This window comes from Fundulus heteroclitus, unplaced genomic scaffold, assembly GCF_011125445.2.
Source record: "Fundulus heteroclitus isolate FHET01 unplaced genomic scaffold, MU-UCD_Fhet_4.1 scaffold_252, whole genome shotgun sequence".
NCBI classification, from domain to species: Eukaryota; Metazoa; Chordata; class Actinopteri; order Cyprinodontiformes; family Fundulidae; genus Fundulus; species Fundulus heteroclitus.
The window spans coordinates 111,004-137,317 of NW_023396663.1; the positions used below are offsets into that span (position 1 = coordinate 111,004).

The 26,314-nt window shown below is 41.6% G+C and overlaps 2 protein-coding genes and 1 long non-coding RNA gene across 4 annotated transcripts in view; 1 reads left to right on the top strand and 2 right to left on the bottom strand.

Moving 5' to 3' along the window:
• LOC105922864 (O-sialoglycoprotein endopeptidase) overlaps positions 1-14,516 on the top strand; it is a 65,658-nt gene extending 51,142 nt beyond the window's left edge. Inside the window, exons 1-12 of one of the 2 annotated variants that reach the window (XM_021314363.2) lie at positions 574-694; positions 6,092-6,211; positions 6,307-6,426; positions 6,666-6,841; positions 10,637-10,732; positions 10,815-10,864; positions 10,945-11,023; positions 12,705-12,770; positions 12,892-12,982; positions 13,553-13,628; positions 13,905-14,003; positions 14,093-14,516. In XM_021314363.2, coding sequence (XP_021170038.1) covers positions 6,097-6,211; positions 6,307-6,426; positions 6,666-6,841; positions 10,637-10,732; positions 10,815-10,864; positions 10,945-11,023; positions 12,705-12,770; positions 12,892-12,982; positions 13,553-13,628; positions 13,905-14,003; positions 14,093-14,132 — 1,008 coding nt within the window. In that variant the 5' untranslated portion in view covers positions 574-694; positions 6,092-6,096 and the 3' untranslated portion in view covers positions 14,133-14,516. Of the gene's footprint in view, positions 1-573; positions 695-6,091; positions 6,212-6,306; positions 6,427-6,665; positions 6,842-10,636; positions 10,733-10,814; positions 10,865-10,944; positions 11,024-12,704; positions 12,771-12,891; positions 12,983-13,552; positions 13,629-13,904; positions 14,004-14,092 lie in introns of those variants that run through there. The other variant, XM_036129939.1, reaches the window with a different exon arrangement.
• On the bottom strand, positions 14,512-20,824 carry si:ch211-214j24.10 (uncharacterized protein LOC558894 homolog). Its single transcript, XM_012858792.3, has 4 exons — positions 20,661-20,824; positions 16,076-16,828; positions 15,962-15,994; positions 14,512-15,317 (listed from the first exon to the last, which is right to left on the bottom strand). Exons 1-4 carry the CDS (start codon positions 20,674-20,676, stop codon positions 15,268-15,270), a joined length of 852 nt encoding a protein of 283 aa, XP_012714246.1. The 5' UTR covers positions 20,677-20,824; the 3' UTR covers positions 14,512-15,267.
• A 3,069-nt stretch (positions 20,825-23,893) lies between these two features.
• On the bottom strand, positions 23,894-25,735 carry LOC118559249. The gene is made up of 3 exons (XR_004928724.1): positions 25,625-25,735; positions 24,052-24,253; positions 23,894-23,970 (listed from the first exon to the last, which is right to left on the bottom strand). It is a non-coding gene; the product is annotated as an uncharacterized LOC118559249 (long non-coding RNA).
• Between the last annotated feature and the right edge of the window lie 579 nt (positions 25,736-26,314).

Genomic DNA, 26,314 nt, shown 5'->3' on the forward strand with positions numbered 1-26,314 from the left:
ACATACATATACACACATTATATATATATACATACATATACACACATTATATATATATATATATATATATATATATATATATATATATATATATATATATATATATATATATATATATATATATATTATGAATAACATGTAAAATATTTCAGCACCTAATTTCCTAGTAGTTGATAGTGTTGGTACATCCACTGACTGTAGAATTACCTGTGAAACGTTTCACACAGCCAGAAAACTGCTTGTTGTTGCAAGCAAATCCTATGGGATTCTGTGAGAGTAGGGAGTAGGAAGATGGCGGCCAGTGACTTCAGTTTTTCGGCAAAATCAGCACTCCAGTGTATTATATAGCTCAGTGAGCTCAACATACTGAACACGTGCTGCTCGGACTCCATAGCTGCCAACACACATGCCTGAAAATCTACACACAAAAATCATGTCTTCCTCAGGCATCAGCAGAAAATAAACAAATATATTCTACCTACTGCTTTACGGTGTTTGACATTATTCTGACGCATCACACTATTAAACTATTTGACTGGCAAATACTTTTAATTTTTTAGGGTCAGGCGGGTTTCACGGCTCCTAATGTTTTGGGTCCTTTAGAGCTGTCTATAGGAAACTGCTGCAGAAGTCAATAGAGCACTGCAGTGAAAATTAACCTGGAAGGAGAGGAACTAAAAGAAGAAAAAAAACGGTAAACTTTTGTTGTTTATTGCTCCGATAATCTAAAACAATATTGGAATGACAGAGAAGCTGCAGCCAGAGCAGTCGCTAATGACAGCTGCTGTCAGTCGGTGTGCTTTACTTAGAACATCCCTTTACAATCGGGAATTTCAGGCGTACCAGCAGCAAAGAACACATTTACAACATGAGAAAAACACCAACATATAACTACAGTGGTTTTAGCACACACTTTTTTGATTTCTTGTGTACAAGAAGTCAAAGAAGTGTGCAACTGATATGGCCGAGTTTAAGAAATGTGCAAAATGTCACGTGTGTGTATGTATGCATGTATTAAAAAAAACACAAACTTTCTACAAGAATGGAAATAACCGTGTAAGATGTAAATACCTTATTGAGTTTGTTGGAAGCAGTGTTTGGTGGTTATAGTCTAACAGTTGCTGGGAGGCAGGATGTGCAATAACGCTCCTTTGTGCACCTAGGACTTGACTCCGAGGAGGGGCTTACCCTCTACAGCGGTCTGTAGAGGAGTATGCTGGTGAAGATTCTCAGTCATGGTCATTCCAAAGAAGTTTTATAAACAAAACAACTGGACTTGTTTCCGAAGTTCGAAGACGTTTTGCTTCCTATCCAGAAAGCTTTCTCAATTCAAAATGTCTGAAGTAATGTGGAGTAGCAAGCTTTATAGTACTGACCAACAAACGCCTTGTAATGGCTTAGATAACATGCAAATTGAACCAAAACAGGTCCACCCCTTAGTAATGGGGAGTCGTTAAGGTCATTGTAGGCCTGCAAATTGAACCGAAACTGGTCCACGCCTCTGCAATGGGGAGGCGTTAGGGTCGTTATTGGCCTGGTTTACAATCCTCACCTCCGTACGAGTGATGTTTTGATCACTCGTACGGAGGTGTAGATTGAGGTGATAATTGGGAGGAATCAACACTATTGCTGTGTTGTAAGTTTTTGAGAGTTGAAACCTTAGTCCTCCTCCTCTGTTTAGGTTGGTTTTTCTCTCTTAACAGAGATGGCTTCCTTCACGCCCCTTTCAAACCATTTGTCTTCTTTGTCAAAAATGTGAACATTTTGGTCCTCAAAGGAGTGTCCTTTGTCCTTAAGGTGTAGGTGGACAGCAGAGTCTTGTCCCGAGGAGGTGGCTCTCCTGTGTTGAACCATGTGTCTGTGGAGAGGTTGTTTGGTTTCTCCAATACGGGTGATCTGTACAGGTGACCAAAACATCGCTCTTGTAAACCAAGCCAATAACAACTCCAACGACTCCTCACTGCAGAGGCGTGGACCAGTTTCGGTTCAATTTGTAGGCCTACAAGGACCTTAACGACTCCCCATTACTAAGGGGTGGACCTGTTTCGGTTCAATTTGCATGTTATCTAAGCCATTACAAGGCCTTTGATGGGCAGTAGTATAAAGCTTGCAACTCCAAACTACTTGAGACTTTTTGAATTGAGAAAGCTTTCTAGATAGGAAGCAAAACGTCTTCAAACTTCAGAAACAAGTCCAGTTGTTTTGTTATTTAAACTTTTTTGGTCTGTGGAGGAGATCTGCAGCTCTGTAAAAGCTTCATGCATGAGGTGGATTTTCCAACTGGGATGTTATTTTGGCTTGACTTGTTTTGTCTCCCACCGCCTGCACTAGGTTGAGGAGCAGCGCTAATTAGGGAGCAATTGCTTATCTCTGCTCCTCCAAAGAAGTATCTATCTAGGCCAAACTCTATGCAAAAACATGTTGTGCTAGGATAACATTCTGACTGAAAGCCTATGTCTGTGTAGCATATATCTATAAACGTTTGATTAAAAACTAGAAAGCAAGGTTTTTAAGATTTAACTTTACCTTGATTTTTATAGTTTTTGTCATAGCCTCTATAGTATAGTATGTTTGTTTTTTGTTCCTGTTCAAGGATTTGAAGATCTCTACTACTCAGAAGTCACCATTTATAGTCACTACTACATGGAAAAGTGGAGTGATGTCTAAAAATCTGGCCTGGTGATGGCTGACAATCCAGACCAGTTATTATTTTTTTATTGTTCTGTTCTGTATATGTCTTGTCCTCTGTTTAGCTTCACGTGACTATGTGAAGCTAGACAGCCAGCGAACAATATGAAAAAGTTCTCCACACAAGGCTTGCTTTTCTTAAGTTCTCGGAAGAACTTACATTCACGCACATTCATGTAGGCCACGGTATGGGGGGGGGGGGGGGGGGGGGGGTGAAGACGTCTGGGGGGGGGGGGGGGGGGGGGGGGGGCTGATGTTGTGTGAGCCTCACCTCGGCGCTCCAAGTTTTAAACATACTTGAGAACAACATGCAACAACACAACATCTGAGCGGGCGTAGGGAGGATCGGGGGTCTTATGCACACCCCCGATCTCCGATCGCGGCACGGAGTCTGCGGCCTGGAGTAGGTGCGGCCCACTTGGTCCGGGGTCTCGGCGGGGGGCTGCTGTGGGTAGCCAGCGGCTTGCCGGGTCTGGGGCTGACGCCTCTGCTCTCCCCAGAAAGGGGTGGGGGGCAGGGGTGGCTAGGGTAAGGTCGGGGAGGGAGGGGGTTTATTATGTATTTAGTGGGTGAGGGGGGTTCTGGTCGGGTGGCCCGTACGGGTCGTGTTGGCCCCCCCTCTTTGGGGGGCCTGGTCTGGGGGACGTCTGGTCCGGGGGTCGGGCACAGGCAGTCGTATAGTTGAATTGTGGTGACCCCCCCACTTGGGATTTTTGGATGTGAGTGTTATGTGGGAATGTGTGTACAGCGTCCTTTATTTTTTTTGTCTGTGTGTGGTGAGTGGGGCACTAGGGAGTACTGGTGTGAATGAGTTTTTTTTTTTTTTTTTTCCAGGTACGGGTCCGGTCCGCTCCCTCTCCCAAGAACATCTCAAGTCTCCGATAGGTGCGCTGGCAGGCGCCTTGGCCCTCTGGCGCATTGACGGTCCTCGGGTTTGGGGCGGGTTCCCGGGTGGGTGCCGGCCCATTCCCGGTGGCGGGGCACCCCTGGGGCCTCTAGCCCTCAGGGCCCATGGCCGGGACCACTTCAGCGCGGCTGGCTGCCGGCGGAGCCCACGGGCTCGTCCCCGCGGCTCTTGGGGGCGTCAGCATTGGGTGGCTGGAGGATTTCCTCTGGGTCGTCTCTCCTCTTTCCTTGGGGGGTTGCAGATTTCCTGTGATGGCCCCTCTTGGGCGCACTGCTTTGGGGGCCCCTTTGGGAGTCCGGGGTTATGGGTCCCCTGACCCCTGCCTCTGTGCTCGGGGAAGGCAGGTCTTTGGTTCTCCACAACCACTATCGAGCTATTTCCTTTTGGATAATTTTCACCTAAACTAGTGCACTCTCACCAACTCCCATAGGTGCAGGGTTCCAGGTATTAAGTGTTCACTTATATACAGAAAGCCTATAATTACACAAATACACATGTCAGCTTAAATAATAATACATATGATTTAGCAATGGCATCAAGGTGTTACTCAATTGTATCTGTTGCTTTATGTCTGTTGGTTCTGCTGTTCTTTTTGCGTCTCTTTCCAGGTGATGGAGCAGACAGGACGTTTTATCATTCGCTCCCTTTTATCTCTTCTTTCTTTCACCTCTTCTCTTTCTTTTTTTTCTCTACTTGTTCTTCCTTTACTCTCCTACTTTCCCATTGTAGTGTCCATATAATTTGAAATTCTCCCTGCAGGAATCACAATAAAGCTATTTACATGCACAAATCAAGCGGAGCATTATGGCAAAAGCTGTTTGCTCCACTTGTGAAAGCAAAATCTGTCGAGCTCTATTTGGCATTAAGACATCAATTATTATTGCCACATTGCTAGACAGGACACTGGGGACAAAAAAAAAAAAATGACTGTCACTTCGGTAAAGTTAGAAAGATATTCACAGATTCGGCTTTTCCGGATCAATAACTCATCGGCGGATGATTTATTCTACAAAACAGACACCTCTCTGTAACCACAGCAAGGCAGACCGTGGAGCATTATGGCGAAAGCTGTTTGCTCCACTTGTGAAAGCAAAATCTGTCGAACTCTATTTGGCATTAAGACATCAATTCTTATTGCCACATTGCTATAAAGGACACTGGGAAAGAAAGAAAAAGTTCTCGAAAGAAGCTTAATTCATAAATTTGAAACGCTGCTTTTCCTGGGGAAAATACATTAAAGATAGTTTTAAGATGCAAGCACTGGCTAGCTCAGGTAATCCACGTACAAATCTGCCAAATATATCTCACTGTGATTAAATATCACACCCAAAACCCTTTAACTGTTTTTAGCATGGGTTTACTTGGACTAATTTTAAACTATGAACTTATTTATTAACCTATTTATGTAATTTATTCAACCATGAATATATTTCTGTCTTTTAACAAAAGGCAGGACAGTATAATTGATTTGTTTTTCTTCCTATTAGTGTCAAATGACAGTGAAACGTGCCCTAAGATAGTATGTTCCCCCTTCCATTGTTGTTTTTGCTTTTTTTGTCACACTTAAATCCAACAAATTTTTATATTAGACAAAGACAGCCTGACTGACGACATGCTATTTTAAATAACTTAGAAATTTGTGCATATATAACAGATTCATTCTGTTTCAGCAACACTTTACTTTTACACCTTACTGTTACTTAACTAGAACCTTTATGGTAATATGAAGCTAGTGAAAAGATCTCAAAAAGCAAAACATCAGAGCCAGATCTGAATTAAATTCAAGGTGGGAAACAGTCTATGAGAATTTCAGTCTTTTAGGTTACAAATGTAATTTTTAAGGCTACAAATGGAATTAAATATTGAACATTGATGAATCTTCTTTGGATATGTCAGCTTACCAAAATTACACCGCATCCACATTTCATCCAAAAGGCCACAAAAGAACTCAGAACAGCATCTTAAACACTGCAGGGCTTCCTTGCTTGAGTTAAGGTCAGAGTTCACGATTCAACAACAAAAAAGGGAGTTCACCAAAATGGAGTGCCTTGGACAAAACCACTGCTCACCAAAAAAGAGCTGATATACAAGTTTTTATTTATTTATTTATTTTTTGTTAAAGCTTCTTTATGGTTCCCAACAACCTTTCAGAAAATATTTGGACGATGGCAAAGTGTAAATTTTTTGAAAGTTGTAGCCGCTTTTAAATCTGGGAAACTAGCAGCCCTCAAAAATAAAAATGAGGAAAAAAAAAACATAGGTACAATCTGATCTGTGTGGACAGTGAATATGTGAAACATCTCTGACTCTGCTGCTTTCTCTCGGACATACATCTGCTGTGGGACCCACTAGGATGGTCAGACAGCCTCTGTGTGTTGCTGGAGGAATCACAACCTTTCAGTCAGCTGGAGGTCACAAGCCGACGGGTTCTGACTTGAAATGGCTATTTTAAACCTACAGCATGTCAGTCTCCATCATTTGTCTGTTTTTTCTTAGTTACCATGACCGTAGTAATTGGATTCGAAGGAAGTGCCAACAAAATTGGCGTCGGCATCATCAGTGATGGCGAAGTGCTGTCCAACCCGAGACGGACCTACATCACTCCGCCCGGCCAAGGAAAGTTCTGTTAAAACCCCCTCCCCCATCCTTCGTTGTCCACATCTGGCAAACTTGTCTGAATCTGACCACGTATTTTTATTTATTGGCCTCAGGGTTCATGCCGAGTGACACGGCCAGGCATCATCGTGCAGTCATACTGACTGTCCTGAAGGAGGCGCTGGAGCAAGCAGGGCTGAAGCCTGCAGACATTGACTGTGTGGCATACACTAAAGGTAACAAAAGATCAGCACAAAGTATCACGATTGGGAACTGGAAAGGAAAAAATATTTAGACATTTTTTTGAAAATAAGAATTTGAAACATTAAAACAGTTTTTGTTTAATGTTTCTTTTGCCATTATAAAATGTTTTTTTTTTTATTAATAACGGTGGAAAAGCAAAGGCTCAAAGGTATATAAATGTAATTTTAGCTCCCAGGAAACCAAGTGATAAACTTGCCCCCCTCCTCCCCAGGCCCAGGTATGGGGGCCCCACTGGTCACAGTAGCCATTGTAGCTCGCACGGTTGCGCAGCTGTGGGGTAAGCCCCTCCTCGGAGTCAACCACTGTATCGGACACATCGAGATGGGCCGACTCATAACCAAGTCCAACAACCCCACAGTGCTTTATGTTAGCGGGGGCAACACCCAGGTGGGTTTCCAGCTTCGGTCCTTACAAAACAGCCTCTGCTGAGATTAAGAATCAGATGTTAATCATACCGGTAAGTCAGATACATGCTGGCTTCTGGAATTAGATTTTGCAAGGCTCATGCTGCATACCGCCAGGCCACCATCTGTTGTTCCAGTCTCTTCCCTCACTAATGTCCTTCTTTCCGCCCTAATCTCCTCCCTTCATTCCTTCCTCCCCAATGGCCTTCTGTCTTCCTCCCTAATATCCTGCCTTCATACCTTCCACCCTCTCTAATGTCCTTCGGTCCTGCTCTCCTTGTGTTTTCCTTCTCCGGGTATTCTTTTACATCTCGTAGTTAAATTCTGTCCACTTCAGGATGTACACCATAAATTCTTAGTGAATCTCCTTTTATAATCTTTTTAAGGATTATAAGGACCACATGACTTAATGACTTTAGACCTGTCGCTCTGACCTCTGTGGTTATGAAGTCCTTTGAGCACCTTGTGCTTTCACACCTTAAAGAAATCACAGATCCCCTCCTGGACCCCCTACAGTTTGCCTACAGAGCCAACAGGTCTGCAGACGACGCTGTCAACATGGCCCTTCACCACATAGTCAATTCAATTCAGTTCAATTTTAATTATATAGCGCCAATTCATGAAACATGTCATCTCGAGGCACTTTACAAAGTCAGAATCAATCATATTATACAGATTGGTAAAAAATTTCCTGTATAAGGGAACCAGTAGATTGCATCAAAGTCCCGACAAGCAGCATTCACTCCTGAAGAACCGTAGAGCTACAGCACCTGGACTCTGCAGGAAGCTACGCCAGGATCCTACGCCAGGATCCTGTTTGTGGATTTCAGCTCTGCCTTCAATACAATCATCCCAGCACTGCTTCAGGAGAAGCTCTCCCAGCTGAATGTGCCTGACTCCACCTGCAGGTGGATTACAGACTTCCTGTCTGACAGGAAGCAGCACGTGAAGCTGGGAAAACATGACTCTGACTCACAGCTCATCAGCGCTGGTTTCCCCCAGGGCTGTGTTCTTTCTCCTCTGCTCTTCTCCATGTACACCGACAGCTGCACCTCCAGTCATCAGTCTGTCAAGCTCCTGAAGTTCACGGACGACGCCACTCTCATCGGACTTATCTCTGATGGAGACGAGTCCGCCTAGGTGGGAGGCTGACCATCTGGTGACCTGGTGCAGGGAGAATAACCTGGAGATGGTTGTGGACTTCAGGAAGAACTCAGCCCCAGCTACCCCCATCACCCTCTGTGACTCCACAATTGACACTGGAGTCTTTCCGCTTCCAGGGAACTGTCATCTCCCATGACCTAAAGTGGGAGCTGAACATCAACTTCCTCACCAAGAAAGCCCAGCAGAGAATGTACTTCCTACGGCAGCTGAAGAAATTCAACCCGCGAAGGACAATGATGGTGCAGTTCTACTCCTCCATCGTTGAGTCCATGCTCACCTCCTTCATCACCATCTGGTACGCTCAGGGGTGGACTGGGACAAAAAATCGGCCCTGGCATTTTGGATTAAACTGGCCCACCACATTTTTTTTTTTTGTGTACTGAATGTGTATACCAACTGGCCAGGCCTCACTTGTCATCATGGAAAGAAAGAAAATACATAATAACTTAATATAAATTTGTCATTTGTAATAAGTATTTTATTTATCTAACTTCCTAATTTTTTCTCATATTTTCTTTAAAATCGCAGACTTTTCGCTATTTTTCATGTAAATCCGTGGTGGCGCTTGATAGTGAAGCCTGTGAGGCCGCAGCGAGCTTGGCCTCCCCTGGGATTGCGCAACCCATGTTAACTGTGCTGGCTTCCATTCTGTGAATGCATCTTCCTGTCTCTAGATCATAAATTCAATTGTTCAAACAGTTATGAACTGATTTTCCACAATTTAATATATGTGGATTACGAATTGTGTTTTGGTCATCAAACTGTGTGCAGGTAACATGTTTGTGTGCTTCTGCGCATGATCATAAAAGCCAAAGAGCTGGTTGTAGGTAAGGCCAGCAGTTCCTTAGCTCTAGGCAGGGGGCGCTCAAGGAGCACCGCTCCTGATCCTAAAACTGTAGTGCGACAGCAAGTTATGGATGTTTTATTCACAGACATATATACGTAGACGCGTCATAGGGCGCAGGTTCGCACATCAACGTCACCTCCATATTGTATGTGGCAGAAAAAAGTTGAGTTCTGTTATTGTGAACGTGGATCAGAGAAGATGCCTCATTCCTGTGCTGCAATAAATACACACACACACACAAATTTTTTGGGGGAGTATTAAAGAGGTAAAATTTTTAATATGAGAAAAAAAGTCCTAGGTCAATAAAGTAAAAATAGACAAACTAACACAAAAGTGATAATGTTATGATAAAAACATCATATTATGAGAATTAAGGGGGAACATTTCCAGAATAATCACAGCTTGCAGAATTATTTCACTCCTGGAGTAATAGGGCCAGGTTAGATTATTTTAAATATTTTTATCCTTTAGGAGAATAAATTCAGGAGAATGAAGCTAAAGGGATACGAAAATAAACTTGTAATATTACAAAAAAATTTTTTTACGAATACAAAGTATATTCAGAGATTAAAGTCCCTCTGATACTGTTTAAGTGACTGAGTAACTGCAGATTTGCCACATTTAAGATGGCAGACGCTCTGACGCATCGCAGCATAGGCAGAACCCGCCCAATGACGCGTCTACTCTTATATTATGTCTATGGTTTTTTTAGCGAGTTATGCTAAACAAGTAAAGCACTAAAAAGACATTTATAAAAAATATTTATAAATGTTATATATATATATATATTTAAATAAATAAAATGCAAAATATTCCAGCACATGACTTTCTCAGTACTTGATAGTTTTAGAACATAACATAAAAGTATATGGCATTTGACATTTTAAAAGTTTTAAGGCCCTCCCTAAACATGAGAAAATCCTCGTTATTCGATGCTGTAGCGCACATATTCCCTAGTTACTGGGAAAAAATAGGGAGTACCATTATGGCAGCTGGTGGCTTCAAAGTGACTCGTTCTAACAGCGGGCTATTAGCGCTGCAGTGTATAATATAGCTCAGTGGCCAAACTGCGAACCACTTCCTGAATCAGTCACGTGGTACGGCCGGCACACAAGGCTTCAAACGTCACCACATACGTCATTGATACAAGCCTTGATATGCGCTTTACAGAAATCCTCCTGGATTACTCGACACATGCTTCGAAGCCTCGATACGGAGGGACACATCACTAGTGATTGGCTGCAATCTTCCATCTCTCCAGGACCTGTACACCTCCAGGACTCTGAGGCGTGCAGGGAAGATTGTGGCTGATCCCTCGCACCCCAAGTCACAGTCTATTTTAGTCACTTCCCTCTGGCAGGAGGCTGCGGTCCATCAGGACCACAACCTCAAGTCACAAGAACACTTTTTTCCTATCTGCTACCAGCCTTATGAACAAGGCCAAGAGCCGCCAGTGAAACTGGACACTGTCTTTCTCCCCCGTTCAGGACTTCCAAGCTTCTGCGTTACAATAACGCACAGTTTACTGAGTGTATATAGCTTCTGTATATATATCCTTTTTATTTTATTGTATTTTTTATTCTTTGTCTGCACCATCAACACCAAGTCAAATTCCTTGTAAGTGCAAATCTACTTGGCGATTAAACTTCATTCTGATTCTGATTCTGAAGATGGAAGTAAGAAAGTGGGAACGGTTGAATGTGGATTCTGTAAACGTCTGGAATGTTTCCATTGAAACTATGAAGGAAACCTGCTCTGTGACTGCAGGTTATCGCATACTTGGAGCGGAGATACAGAATATTTGGGGAGACCATTGACATCGCTGTCGGCAATTGTTTGGACAGGTTTGCCAGAGTCATCAAGGTTTGTGTTGGTAACGTCAACCATGTTTTTTTTTTTTCTTGTGTACATCCATGTTAATGCTTGTTTATGGATCTCCTACCAGATTTCCAACGATCCAAGTCCAGGATACAACATAGAGCAGATGGCCAAGAAGTGAGTAGGACCATAACAAACATCCATCACATAGCGAGCCAGATGGGAAACATTCTTTTCTTTTTGTCTTCTTCTAACAGAGGAACTCGATACGTGGAGCTGCCTTACACAGTGAAGGGAATGGACGTGTCTTTTTCTGGGATTTTGTCCTTTATTGAGGTTAGCGAATAACATACACACTTAGTGTTTTGCAAATGGTCCTTTTTTTCCCTCAATTTGTCACCTTATAACCACAAATGTATGGATCTGTTGGGATTTTATCTGAGCCCAGTCCTAAAACCAACATAAAGTCATGTATAATTTTGAAGAGGAAGGAAAATGATGGATGGTATTAGATGTTTTTATTACAATAATATTAAAGATGTAGAATACATGTGTATTACTATCATATACCTGAATAATACCTAAATACTAGCAACAATTTCAGCTGTAAATGTGCAAAGCTTGTAGACATACCCAGGAAGAATTGTAATCGCGGGGCTCTACAAAGTACTGACTTAAGGGAGATAAAAACAAATACATAGCACACATTTATTTTTGTGTGTGTTACATAGCTGGACCAGTTGCCCCGTATATATATATATATATATATATATATATATATATATATATATATATATATATATATATATATATGAGAAGGAGAGCTGGAGCGAGGCAGAGAGAGGCGTTGGTCTACAGAAGGTGCTCAAGCTCCACCTAACGGTGAAATATCGTGTGTATGTATGTATGTATATATATATATATATATATAATTTTTTTTTTTAGTTCTTTAGTCTATTTTTTAGTTCTTTCTATCTAAAATAATGAAATTTCACTTATTGCTCCTTTAAAGTTTGTGGTTGCAACGTGACAAATGGGAAAAACCTCGATGGATATGAACCCTTTTGCAAGGCGCAGGAGGAACGTGTTGTAGTGCTTCAGATGTAACTGTAGTTTGGACCGGTGCTGGATCATGACTTATTTTAACCTCACTTCCATTTAATTCACACGTAGAGTTGATATAGACTCAAAAGTTGTTTAATCGAGATGTAGGGCTAATATATACATTAAGTAAATGGAACCGTGTTCTCTGACATCATTATTCTACAATTACCACTTCTCACCACTAGAGGGAACCTGAGAAATTGCCGAGACGGTATATGGTACCCGTAAAAACTAGAAAATGAAGGAAGGGGACAAGGGAGAATGGAAGAACCCGAGGGCACAAAGAAGGAAATAAGGAAACACGCAGGGAAGGACAGACATAAAGAAGGACCAGAGACAGGACACAAGGGAGGAAAGATGAAGGGAAGGGAGGTAGGACACAAAAAAGTATAGAGCACAAAGATGGTTTCGAGGGACGGAAGGTAAGACTAGAAAAACAGGAAAGGTGAACAAAAGAAAGTAAAGAAGAGGTAGGATTCAAGAAAAAACAAGAAGGTAGACTAAAATAAAAGACAGAACGAAAGGAAAGACGGGACTCATACAGCAATGGAGATAGGAAAGAAGTAAGGAAAAAAAGCCCCCAAGGAAGGAATAAAGTACAGGAAGAAGGAAGAATTTCTGGGATGGATTGAAGTAAGAAAAGGTGTGAGGAAAAGGATGCCAGATAGGGCAAAGAGAACATGAAAGGCCAGAGCAGATCAAGGAAGACAGGAAGGACATAAAGGAGGCAAGAAAGTTGGAAACACAAGTAGGGAAGGGAGTAAGGAAGGACATACAATGGAAAGGGGAATCAAGTCAAGAACTTCTTCAGTTATCCAAACCTGGTCAATAGTGAAATCAACTGCAGACTGAGTAAGGACCCTGTTTACAACAACTCTGGCTTACAGCTCTAATAACCGTTTTCTGCCAACAGGAAGCTGCTAATAAAATGCTAAGCTCCGGTCAGTGCACAGCAGAGGACCTGTGTTTCTCCCTTCAGGTACTCTGAACCGTTTGGTTATTTCTATTTTCAACCTGTGCTACAAGACTCTAGTCAAATTTGAGGTTTCACATTCACAAGTGACATAAGCGATGTGCAACACCTTCATCTAACTCTGCAGGAGACTGTGTTTGCCATGCTTGTGGAGACCACAGAGAGGGCCATGGCTCACTGCGGCTCCCAGGAGGTCCTTATTGTAGGAGGAGTTGGCTGTAAGTATATCACAGCTCAGGAGCTAGTTTTCGTTTTCTGCTGCTGATCCCTACATCATGGGAAGGAGGGAGGTTATAAATGGCCAGAATGCTCCACACAAAAGCTCATTGTCAAAGAAGCTGGCTGTTCACAGCAGCCCAATTGCTTTCATGTTCATGGAAAGTTGAGTGGAAGGAAAACTGCTAGAAAATGTGCACAAGAATAATTTCATGAGCTTCTGATATGGGCTTTACTGCAATGATGCTAGCTAACTGAACTACAGTAATAAAGCAAAGTCAGTAGTCACAAGCAGTTGGGCAGTAATTCATGCGAAAGGAACCCTGACCTGATTACGTGCCTACAGAGTACAGCACATAGAATTGTGAGCTAAGTTCAGACAGGTTAATCAAATTAGATCATATCAATTACACATTTGACTAGTAGTTTTCATGTATGCAACTTGAAATGCACACAATGTTTCAAAACAAGGCGGTTAAGCATAAAACTGATATTGAGCGAGCACATGCTTGATGTGAATCCATGTGATTTCCTATAAAACATGAAGGAAGCAACACCCGTTTCCTTCACAGGTAACCAGCGTCTACAGGAGATGATGGGGGTGATGTGTAAAGAGAGAGGAGCCAAGCTGTTTGCCACAGATGAGCGGTAGGTGAACCTATCGTCAGCCATGTTGGATTAGCTTTCTTCTTCCAGCTGGAATTGACAGTTCATATGTAACCCACACCTTAACTAATATGTGTAAAGTGATCAAATATAAAAGAACAATGTGCATCATTAGATTTAAATAATTACGCTTCCACTTACAAATGACTCATCTAAAACTGTTCCTTTTTAAGAAAATGAAGATAAAAGCAGAAGATGTTCTTTATGTGAGGGTTAAAAATTACTGGGTTCTGTTCTGCATCTTTCCCTATGCCACAGATTCTGCATAGACAACGGAGCAATGATCGCTCAGGCTGGCTGGGAGATGTTCCGAACCGGTCGGGTCACAGAGCTGGAGGACTCTTGGATCACACAAAGGTAACTTGAGCAACTAAGTGCTTAGGAGTCGCCCTTCTCGGCCCAGGATCCATCTGATTGTCTGTGTTGGCTTGTCGGTTCTGCTGCAGGTACAGAACAGATGAAGTAGAGGTGACATGGAGAGACTGAATGGACCGGAGAACAGCGTGGTTCTGGAAACATAGGGATTTTCCACCCAGCGTGTGGAAAAACCAGAGTTCAGGAAGGAAACTGCAGTATTTTATAATCTTTCAAAGGTTTGGTTGATAACGTTTTATATTTTTGTAAGCTTAAAGCAAATACCAAGAAGCCCTGTAGCCAATCACAACAGCTCTGCTGTACCTCTGCCTAGATTGATCAACAGTCAAAATGACTAAACTGTTGTGACCTCCAAGTACAGAATGTATTCTAGGTGAAGCATGTAAAGAATTCAGGTGGACTTCAGCAAGAGCTGAACCGTTCTGCTGGCTAGTTAAACCTGATTAGCTGGATGTACCTGGACTCCACGTTCAAATAAAAGGACTCAAACTTTAAGTTTATTCTGTTTTTTATTAAGCAGTACTTTCTCATGTCCATCCTCCAGTGTAATTTTAACATTAATTCAAACAATTTTTCAAAACCTAGCACACTGAATGTGGCGACATCCCTTATGGATTCAACCATTCACCCGACAGGAACCAGATAAAAATTAGCACAGCGTTAAGATCTGTGGGGTAACGGCTGAACTCTACCGGGCTTCTGACCGGACCCGGCTGTAAACTGAAGACATGGTTCTGACGACCCCCCCGCATTCATGAACAATAAAACTCAAGTAGGTACAGGACATTCTTCTGGTTTAGAACTGGAAATCAGCAAGGGCTTCTCACGCACAGGGACTGGTCAGTTTGAAACAAAGTGCTTGATTCACCGCTCACTTTGCAGAAGACTAAATTGAATAAAACCGCAGCTTTCAAAAAGGGAACAAAAATATTAAATTAGACTCCTCGAGAGATTGTTAAAAAAAAAAAAGGGGGGGGGGGACAATGGAGGGGAAAAGACCAGCTTTACAGGAAGAAGCTAAAATAGGAATGAGGTGATTATTTAAGGCAGGCTTTCTGTAAGGCATTTAAAAAAAGTCCATTGCTGTAAGGTCTCAAAGGAGTTAGTCCAAAGTGTCTCAGTGTGGCTTTATGTGAAGACATCATCCTGAGTGCAGCTTGTGAGTGGGACTCAAATGTGTCCATCTTCCGTGAGTATAAATGTGTGTGTGAAGGTGTGTGTTCGATGCTCCGCAGCGGCCGCACTGCTAGGCCGGGCGCTCCGGAGTCTCCTGGTACCAGACGACTCTTTTTGGATCTGAAAGGAAAAGCAGAAGAATCTGAAAGATCAGCCTTGAGAAAAAAAAAACAAAAAAAAAAAAAAAACAAAAAAACAAAAACAAATGGCATTTCATTTAAGGTTACAGTGAAGTACAGCCACCCTGAGCAGTTTACCCAGCATACCCAGTTTGTTGTTCCATTTATTTCGACTTAACCATGAAAATCAAACAAAGCTCAGACAGCTATAGCAGCCATTTATAAAGGCATGTGAGGCCAACAGCTACCATGTTAAGCACAGTCAGCAGTATCAGTATAAGAGAATTTGTTTCTTGCTTTTTTCCCCCCTGCGACAGACTGGCGACCTGTCCAGGGTGTACCCCGCCTCTCGCCCAGTGAACGCTGGAGGTAGACACCAGCAACCCCCCCCCCCCCCCCCCCCCCCCCCATGAAGGATTAAGAGGGTCAGAAAATGGATGGATGGTTTCTTGCCTTTCCCAGTTTAACCATAAAAAAATAAAAACAAAGCAAATAGAAATTTCTGTTTATGATGGTTTGGATTCCAAATTATTTTTTTAGTTCAAATACTAATAAAATAAGTTTGTCATTACTGGTCTAAAAACACACAAGGACTGCATTTCATTCAATTTCCCCATAAAAATAACAATGCTTTGGTGAGCTCACCTCTCTTCTGTCTGTTGCAGATAATATTCCATTCTAAAGAAGGTAGAAAGAAGAAAATTACCAACCAATGTCTTGTTTTGTAACTGTAAGCCAGTCTGCCGTTTTAGCACCCACCTCTATTGTGATAGTTCAAAGCCTCCACTAGATGGCGACAGCTCAGCAAGAGGTCCCCACTGGCCTCCCCCACCTCTGCACACGTGACCATCTCAGAAGTCGGAGCAGGAAGCAGATCTGTGAGAGCTGCGTCATGCTCTAGGTCTCCTGGATGTTTATCATCCGTGCCCAGGAGAGGGCTGGTTGCAGGGTGAGGGAGGGGGACTTCTGTGATTGGCTTAGCTTCACTAATAAAACTTAAACCCCACTGGTTCTGCAGCAAGTCACCAATGGCGGGGCGCTCCTCCTCCAGCGTTCCGCCCGTTGCTCCTGCCTTCACCTTGGAAGCGTAGCTGACAGCGGGCTGCAGCTTGGCAGGACTGTCCTGCACAGGGAAAGCAGGCGGGGGCTTGAGCAATGACAGACTGTCCTCCACCCACTTCTCCTTCTGGTGAGCCTTTTGTGGCCGCTCGCTGACTCGGACAGGACCCTTCTGACCCTCCCTCCGGATGGAGCGACCCTTGTGAGGCAGGTGTTTGCGCTCCTTCTCCCTGCGGGCGCTCGGGCCGTTCAGCTCGTCCTGAGGTGGCCGCTGACGTGGAGTCTGGTCTCTACCGGAGATGCAGCCTCCTCCTCCCCCTCCTCCGCAGTTGCCCGAACCAGGAGACAGGCGCCGGTTACGGATTTGTGGCTCGGACTTGGTTGCTGAGACAAGGACTGCTTGGTCACACAGACTTTCTGACTCGCACACCGTGTTGCTTGCTTCCCATGTACCTGAAAGGAAACATACTTGGTGAAATACCTCCTGCAGTCCAGAAAACATCCCTCAGTCCTGAACCAGAACAAAACCTATTAACAATGTAACCTTAACCTTGAGCACCACTCATAAAACCAATCTGACGCAGGTCATGCAATCCTTTCATTTCGGTTTGATAAAGAAACACTAAGTGCATAAATATGCAGCGTTTTGCCCCCATTATGCATTAAGGTTAAAAACAAGCCTCGGACCTTAAACCAACAGCTGCAAGAAAAACTCAGAGCTTTGCCCTCATTTTGAGAGACGTACGAGTTAGAGCTCAGTAGACCAGATAACGGATGGTAAAACCTAAGTGTTAATCTCTTATGGATGCACATAACTGTGATTCAGTCAATTATTTCATTATCACTCCTCATCTGTAAAGTCTGCTGTGTGCTTCCATTTGCCAGTCAATTTTCTGTTAATACGAATACTGTTACTAATGAGCGCCAAATAAAGGATCGTTCTCCTGACATGGATCTGCTCTATGCTAATGTATTCAGCAACATCTCTGTACCATTTCTGCCTTTGTGATCATTTCCCATTATATTTTCATTACTGATCACCTACAGCAGTAGCAGGGTAGGTTGCTGCTTTTTCTTCAGTCTGGCTCCACCAGAACTAATTAGCCTCCGATGCCTTTACAACTAAACGGAGGAGTAATGTGGGATAAATGTTTTCCAGCATTAATTCGTACCGCAGTAAACTGAGCGCTGCGTGGTTCAGAACGGCGCACCTGGGGAACGAATCTCGACGGAGGAGCTCAGACGGACAGAACCCCGCTTACGCTCTACTTGTTCTTAGGTGTGGAGCGCCATCTGGTGTTTACAGGCTGCAGTCAAAATGCATACTCGTGAAAATATCAGCACAGACTCCCTGTGAGCAGCAGCCCTGACTGTCCAACTCCATTCAAGTGTATTTCTCTTAACTTAAATCAGGCTTCATATTTATGTTAAATTGATTTAAAAAAAAGTTTTATACCAGTTATTTAAGAAAACCTTTACTTCCATGGTTTTGCTATTTAGTACCAGACTTTTTCCAGGTACAAAATGGTGCCTTCAGCTACGGGTCTATTCACAATATATCAATTTATAGCCTTCCTGGTCATCAGGACCCAAATAAAACAAGGTTTACAAAGCCTTGAGAAAATATAAAGCCAAGACTGGCAAACAAGCTTAAATTGGAGGCAACATGACTTTTGCACAGTTCTTTCAGATAAAGTTCAGAAAGAACTGGACCAAAGTCCAGCTGCCTCCCATTTAAGCCTGTTTGCTGTTGCAACCACCCACACAACTGAGAATTTCCACATGCATGAAGCCAAGATTATTTATATACGACGTAACCTTTTATAATTAATGTATATGGTTACTTAGGAAAAAAACTACCATATTGGTATGAGATGGGGATGCCAATTGGAAAACAAACCCACCTCTTCACTCACTTTGCTGTAAAAAAAAAATCTAACTTAAACTAAAACCACTCCCTTGTTATCTGCATGTTTACTGGAGCTAAATTGAACTGTGTGAACAACTTGAAGCACAATTAATAAAATCCACGATCGGTCAGTTGTCATACGAATGGAGATTAAATGGTCGAATTGACTTTACCTAGTTTTAAATATTTAGGATTTTCTAATTGATCAACTGCTTTTATTACAGAAATGAGCATTGCTTCTCCTTTACTATAAGACAGGAATTGGTGTAAATAGCTGTTTTTGAACTAACCAACTATGCTAATGTGCTCTGTCTGAATGCGTCTGTTCACCATGTACCACGGGTCACTGAGATGCTTCAACTTCTGCCCCTTCGCCCATCTATGTACGCCCCACGCTGAAGTTACCTGGATCTCCCATTTGCATCAACTCATTGGGATTTGATCAATTAAAAAACCTTTTGAGGAATAATCCCACCTCACCCACTTTGCTATTTAACGAAGACACCACAATCTCCAATCAATGGGTGTCGTTCTCAACTAGGGCTGTACGATTTTGCCAAAAATATATTTTTCAACCATAATCGTGATTTAATTTGGACTTTTCTCTGCATTAACCACAAGCAACAAAAAAATGCCCTGTAGATATCGATACTTGTAAACAAGGACTATTTAAAACAAGAAACTGAACTGTTTATTAATCAGAATATTCTTATTCAAGAGAAAAGCTTGTCGAATTGGACATCAATACTAGCTGAACATAAAGTGTAACCAACAAACAAGTCTTAAACAGTTTGATCAGTACTTAATGCTATGGTGAGATTCCTGAAAGTTTCTGGTAAAAAAGTATTGATTACATAAAGTCTAAACAAATAATAAAATTAAGTTATCTCACTGATGCAACTTTCTTGCCTTCCATGTGGAGACAAACACACTTGAAACACATTACCGACACCTAAAGGACGCATCTGGTCCATTAATTGTTACGTAACAAAAAATTGCAGACCTCTGCGATTTGGAAATTGTGTGTTTTTTTTTTTATTTAGATCAAATTCCAGATGCAATCAATTGTCCGGCCCTATTCCCAATGCTCCCAACTAGACAAGAAGTCATAAATCCTGCTTCTCAGCTCCTAATACTTGGAATCAACTAAAAACGGGTCTACCTAAAGCTCTGGCGACCCTGAAGGACTTTTAAAACTCTGTTGAAATCACTGCAATTCACCACGTTCATGTGCAAGGGTCGTATATGATCAATGTTTTTTAATGCGATTTGTAATTCTCTGTGGTCAGTGCTGATGCCTTCTTGTAAAAGAGATGCATTATGTCAAGGGGCTTAACCTGTTTAAATGTTAAGACTGTGTGAAATTAAACCTAACACTCAAAAATGAAACGCTGGCAAGAGTTTAAAATAACTTTAATTGCTGAGCCAAGATCTCTTGTGGATTGTTTTTTTTTTTATCTAAATATCCCGAGGAGTGCATAGTCAGTCACTAAGCATCAGTTACAAAACACGTTCTAAGTCTTCTTTATTTAATAAACTCAGAAATAACATAAGCTAACTTTTTAATAAATTTAAACTTTGGCATACCTCCATGAATTGTATACCAGAAAAATAATCACTGGATAAGGCGTTTACGCGAAAACCAATGCCTTAGATCCTTTTTATTGCTAAACAACCACCATCGGCCCACATGACTCAAATAAATAAAATACGCTGACGTAATTGTTTTATTCTACTTCCGACAAGAGCAGCAAGATTTTAAGACGTATTGGCTAAACTTAAAACATCCGGTTAACATTGTTTTTGAGTGCGGTGTAGCAATAAGAGTAAACCGCACCAAACGGCGCGACGCTTCATAGTCCCCTGACCCGGTCGAGACAGAAATTTCCAGAAGCCAGCCTACACGAATCTAGTTTCTTTAAACCCGGATCGTCGCCCTGCTGCCATTAGAACAACTAATCTAGACAAACACCGCCACGGTGGGAGCCATTAGCGACCAAACTCCCTTCAAACAGGACAGCCAACGCTACTAGCCAGCACCGGTGCTAGCAAACTAACTAGTAGCGCGAATTAAACTCGATGGATGACCTCGTGTTGTTGGAAAGACATTTTAAAATAAATCCGGCTATACGGTGGTACAATAACTGAAACCATGGAGGTTATAACTTAAATATGGATCGCCTTTAGCCGCGTGCTAAGCGAAGTCAAAGTTTCGTAACCCCCCCACCCACTCTCCCCCCAACCTCCATTCAAAGCGGTGACCAGGCTGCCTTCGGTATCGCTAGCACAGATGCTAACACCGCGCCGAGAGCCCCTAAAACAGCCCTGAAAGTTGACAAAACACGCCGCTGGTACCACAGGGTTGCGCAAACTCACCGGTTTTGATATGCATGTCTTTTTCCTTCACGTGTCGTTGAAGTCAACCCGTTTAGCAACTTTTGTTTACAAGGTTGATTATAACGACAGCTCGCTCGCTCGCCTGAATGTAACCACCACCCGGAAAACGACGCGGGATAATATACGAGCTGCGAGCGGAAGTCCGTGCACCTAAAGTGGTCCGGCGGGAAACGTGGAGGGATTTTAAATTTCAAACTGAAAACGCAACCCTGTGTAATGGACACGTGGTACAAGGGAAGGTGTTGTGTTAACTGAGAAAAGATTAATGTAAATACTGTAAAAAAAAAAAAAAAAAAAAAAGATTAAGTAGCAGAATGGAGAGTTGTTGGAAAATGAATTACGGGGCCGATATCACGAGATTGCTCTTCTCTCTGCTCTTTTTCATTCAACATGCATTGATTTGGAAGTGTGTGCATTGTTGTGTATGAATTTTAAAATTATCTTTGAATAAATAAAATAAACTGAAACCTTTAAACACCATTTGTCCAGAAAGCATTACTACCAATCTGCTTTTCATCTGACCTTTTTATTTAATTTTAGAGTTGCTTTAATCCCCAATGTACTTAGATGGCTTTAGGCCAATATGCTCCATGGTCAGTTCTATTTAAGTTTTCATCCCTGTTTGGGCAATTGACTAACCTTTTCCAGCTTTTCAGATCGACTTGAAGTGAGACGGCCAGAGGTGTGTGTGTATGGAGTCGGCATTTTAAAAATGGGAAGTCTTACCTATTTGTAATCTTGAGAAATAAGTTGAAGCCAAGTTTTGGTTGACAATATTGTGTCATGAAAATAGCTAAACAAGCTGCATAGACCATGCATACGATTTTCTAATGCCATTGTCTGGTGGTGTTGTGAGAAAACAACAGCCTCTCTCTGTCACTGCTGAGTGGTCAAGACTGTCGGAGTACTACGATGCCATAACCACATACAGCCCTATGAAAAAATGGGGGTTACTTTCTATACTTATCTGGGCAGAGTGAGTATCAGGAAAGTAAAACTTTTCCATTACACTAAGTAAGGTATGGCCCATACTTTACTTAGTGTAACAAACACATTTTTTCTTTGTTGATTTGGCAGGCTAGGTTCTCTGGTCAAACCAGAGGGTCACCTATTGAAGGTAGATATTTGTTAGCCATTTAAAACAACATTTTCCAGACCATAAGTAAGAACAAAGCCAATAACTTTAAATTCTTGTGTGCTCCTGGTGGTTATGAATTGATGCTGTTGGTACTTGCCTCAGGTGTCAGATGACTTTGTGTGTTGCACCTGATAATGGTGAGAAAAAAAGTGACCAGTATCTGCACAGATCCATGCTGCTTGGTTAATAATACCACAAAGGACTGTTAAATTTACACTGAGATCACATTTGATCTGTAAGAACTTAGTGTACCCAAACATTATTCTTGGGCTTACATTTGATATGATCCCTTGACAAAATTGTTAGCCCTGCCTCTCTTGCGTTTCAGCATTTTCGCTGCAAACAACTGCTGAATTTCATTGTCTACTGGCTCTTAGCAGAGTTGTCATCTTTTATAACCCACCCCCAACTCTCACAACCTTCTTTTCTCCACTGACAGCCTTCTGAACACTGTAAACCCCCTTTTGAGTTCCTGCAAATTTTTATGGAAGAGAAGTGAAATAAAGGATGTGTTCTTTGTTTTTGCTGGTGTGGCGTTAGTGTCAAACACTGACAAATTTTTAAGTAGCATATTCCTTACACGTTTGCTACCTTTTAACATGTTCCTGCACATTACAACACATATTTCCACAGAAATAAAGGAAAGAAATGTGGGTAGGCAGATGATTAATGAATGGTGGCCAAACACATGCGGGAGGACATAACATTTAGGGACGCAGGGAATAAAGTGATACCCTTTTTCCATACGCCATTATCCTCTTCATCCCATTTAAGTCCTGGAAATACCTGAATCAAAGAGCGCTCCAGACTACATATAAGCCGTATAAATATATAACAATAAAGGATTGTTCTGCTTCTCATCAGCTAAAACTAGGAAACAAGATAATGATTCACACAGGACAATAACACATTGACCTTTAATTCGATATGGTCGGGATTTATAAACTCTCATTTCGTTTTCCATATCCTGAGATCAATCAGACGGTAGGAATCCGGATTTCTTTGCACCCACATACTGCCTTTTCTTTTGTGTCATCTTTGGTGAAAACAAACGTGGGATCTGCAGTGACATTCTGCTCTCTTTAAGGTTTATACCACGGAACCTGGTAAAGATCAGCTGATTTTATCAGCCTGGCAAATGAAACTCCCTGCACTAAACAGAGGGCGCTTTTGGATTTTTATGTTACTGTAGTTCTTCCTATGTCCCACAAACAACTTACCCTCTAACATGCTGTAACATCGAATGAGAGGCAAAAGCAAGCAAAATTATTAAAAGGTGCAGTACTCCAATAAGTGCTTATTGTGTTTTAGAAGCTACATCCTTATGGGGTATATTTGCGTCACTCAGTCGCCCATTGGCTGTAAAGTAGCGGAATGCTGGGGTTGGCCAAGATGGCAGCCAGCACATACGCTTTGCTGTGAGCTCCTCCGAGTTTTGGGCACCACTTACCTATAAACTGCAGTAAACTTAACGGAACATCACTTTCAAGAACTGGTATGTGAATGAAAAGATTAAAGAACTAAAGTCTAGTCCGCTATCGATTCTGGGAAGCTTTTTCTTTTTTCACCTCTTCTACCTACCCCGACTAACGCTAACAACATGACAAAACGTAAAAAAAAAAAAGGGAGCATTTTGATGGACTGGAATGATGATTCAGCTCATGCTCCCCTTTACCTGATACTCCTCTCTGAAGTACTGTCTTCAAGAAAGCATGCTCGAAAGGTAAGGTTTCCAATGCAGACATACTGAAAGCTATTCAACAGTTAACAAGCAGGTTCATATATGTCAAGCAAAAAAATCACCCATAACACTGAAGAGATTGTAGCTGTCAAAGAAAACATGGAAGGTATCAAACTCATAACGAAGACAAATCATGACAAGTTGCAAATGGTGAACCACCGGCTCAGTGAACAAGATGAAAAGATTGAAGAAGCAGAGCGTTACAGCTGGAATCTAAAACTTTTCAACCTACCGCAATCCACCAATGAATCCATAAAAGATCTAAGGAATCAGATCTTCCAGATTTTTGGGCAGATGGCTCCAGATGAAAAGAGCAAGCTAGGCTTTCTCGTCGACACGATTCACAGAGTTGGACGTCCCAGAGATGACAAAAGCCCCCGTCCTGTGATAATCCAATTCACCATGCGCACCTTCAGGCAGAAAATATGGAAATACTCGATGACTCCCGCCGTGACAAAAGAGAAAAAGCTGTGACTTACGGAGGACCTGACCTATGGTGAAAGACAGCGATGCAATAAACTTTGGCCACTTGTTGAAAAAGCCCGCAAAGATGGAAAGAAGACAGCATGGCGTGGTCCAGATGTGATGATCGAGGAAAAGAGAATCACTGCTGACTCTTTAAAAGATGTCTAGCGTGACATCCATGGGTTTGTTGTTGTCTCTTCACCTATAGACTGTTTTGTTCTATTTTTTCTATTAGAGAGAAGGCCAGGAGGAAAAAAAAAAAGAAAAAGTCAAAAATGTTTGTTAACATCTTGTTTAATTGTTAACTGTTAAAACACATATTATGCAATGCATTCCAGTTTTACTTGCTTAAAATACTTAAACTGATTAATGGTACCTAAACTTCACAGTTCACAGTTCGAAGCCTTTGCACTAGGAAGCCCTTTTTCAGGGCTTACATTATCATTTTGTTGTTCTTCAGACAATGTGCTCTTATATCTCTAATCTTCTAAGTTTTCTCTGCACTGGAAATGGATATTTTTAATTTTAACACATTGAAGATAGTTTCACTTAATGTTCGTGGACTGAGAAATCATATAAAGAGGCTCGTCTTGCTGGGTTGCCGGTTCGATCCCCTGCTCTGACTGTCTCTGTCATTGTGTCCTTGGGCAAGAGACTTCATCCACATTGCCTGATGGCGGTGGTCAGAGGGCCCGGTGACGGCGTTGTATGGCAGCCTCGCCTCTGTCAGCCTGCCCAGGGCAGCTGTAGCTACTTACATAGCTCACCACCGTCAGGGTGTGAATGTGTACGTGAAGGACTAAGACTGTAGTGTAAAGCACTTTGGAGGTCATCAAGACTAGTTAAAAGCGCTATACAAGTACAAGCCATTTACCATTTATTTCTGGATTTCTACAAAGCTTTTGATACGTTAGAACACCCCTTTATTTTTAATGCATTGAAGTTAATGGGATTCGGAGAAAGCTTTATCTCAATTGTTAAAATGTTATACAAAAACATTAACACTAATTTAATGATCCATCCCACCACCTCTAAAAGATTTCCAAATAGCCGTTCCGTCCGTCAAGGATGCCCAATTTCTCACTTTTTATTCTTAATTGCGGCAGAACTCCTTTCCATTAAAATCCTAAATAATAACGATTTAAAGGGTTTAACCATATTTCAAAAGGAACTTAAAATTACACAATTAGCTGATGATACAGCTCTATTTCTAAAAGACAAATCTCAAATTGAGCAAGCTTTAGAATCAATGATTTTTCGAAAGCTTCAGGTTTATATCTCAACATTAACAAATGCGAAATCTGGTGTCTTTATGGTACTGATTGTACAAACGTGTAATATCCAAGTAAAGAAAACAGTGAAATCCTTAGGAATAGATATCACTAAAGATTTGTCTTCCAGACAGCAACTTAATTTCCTCCCCAGAATTAGAAAAATCCAAAATATCATGAATATGTGGCTTCAACGCGACCTTTCGATTTTTGGCAGAGTTCTCTTATCAAAAGCCAAAGGCATTTCGAGACTGGTATATCCTGCCCTATCGCTCTTTATTGGAAATTCATTATCCAAATAAATAAATAAAATTCTGAGCAAATTTACCTGGAAAAATAAGAAACCTCTTTTGAAGAATGAAATTCTCTCAGCACCTAGGATACAAGGAGGATTTGAATTATTAAATTTCAATGACTTGAATAACACCTTTAAAATAAAATGGATTAAGGAATGTCTCAAAAACCCTAATTCAATTTGGTTTTTTATTCTGAATAATATTTTTTTAAAATTGTGTGGTCGCACTTTTTACTCCACCTGTAATTACAGTGTTACTAAATTACCTGTAAAACTATCCAAATTTCACCAACAGGCTCTCTTAGCGTGGATACTGTGCTACTCCCACAACTTTTCTCCTCACAAAACCTTCATTTGGAATAAAGAAGATATTATTATGAGGAAAAAATCTATATTTTTACAGAACTGGGTTGATAAAAATATAATTTTTGTATGCAACCTTTTTGATTCTGATGGTATAAAATCTGGTTATGAACCGTTTCCTTAGTCTTAAATCCTTTCCAGTCACATATAAAGAATTTAATTATCTAACTAAGGCTATCCCTAGTGGCCTTTCTCTCCTGATCCGGAGCCATTATCAGTACCATGAAGCTCTTAGAATAAAACCCCTTCTTATGATTAATGGTCTTGATGTAGCACTCAAAATGCAACAACAAACATATACGTAACTGTTTTTACAAAAAGAGAAGGATAAATCCACGAGGAAAAGCATTTTGGGATAAC

Excerpts from the sequence above, each read along its gene's own strand:
- si:ch211-214j24.10 (XM_012858792.3), bottom strand. Across the intron at positions 15,995-16,075 it reads TTTGAACTATCACAATAGAG|AATGGAATATTATCTGCAAC; the intron begins GTGGGTGCTAAA and ends TACCTTCTTTAG. Across the intron at positions 15,318-15,961 it reads CTGCAACAGACAGAAGAGAG|ATCCAAAAAGAGTCGTCTGG; the intron begins GTGAGCTCACCA and ends TTTTCCTTTCAG.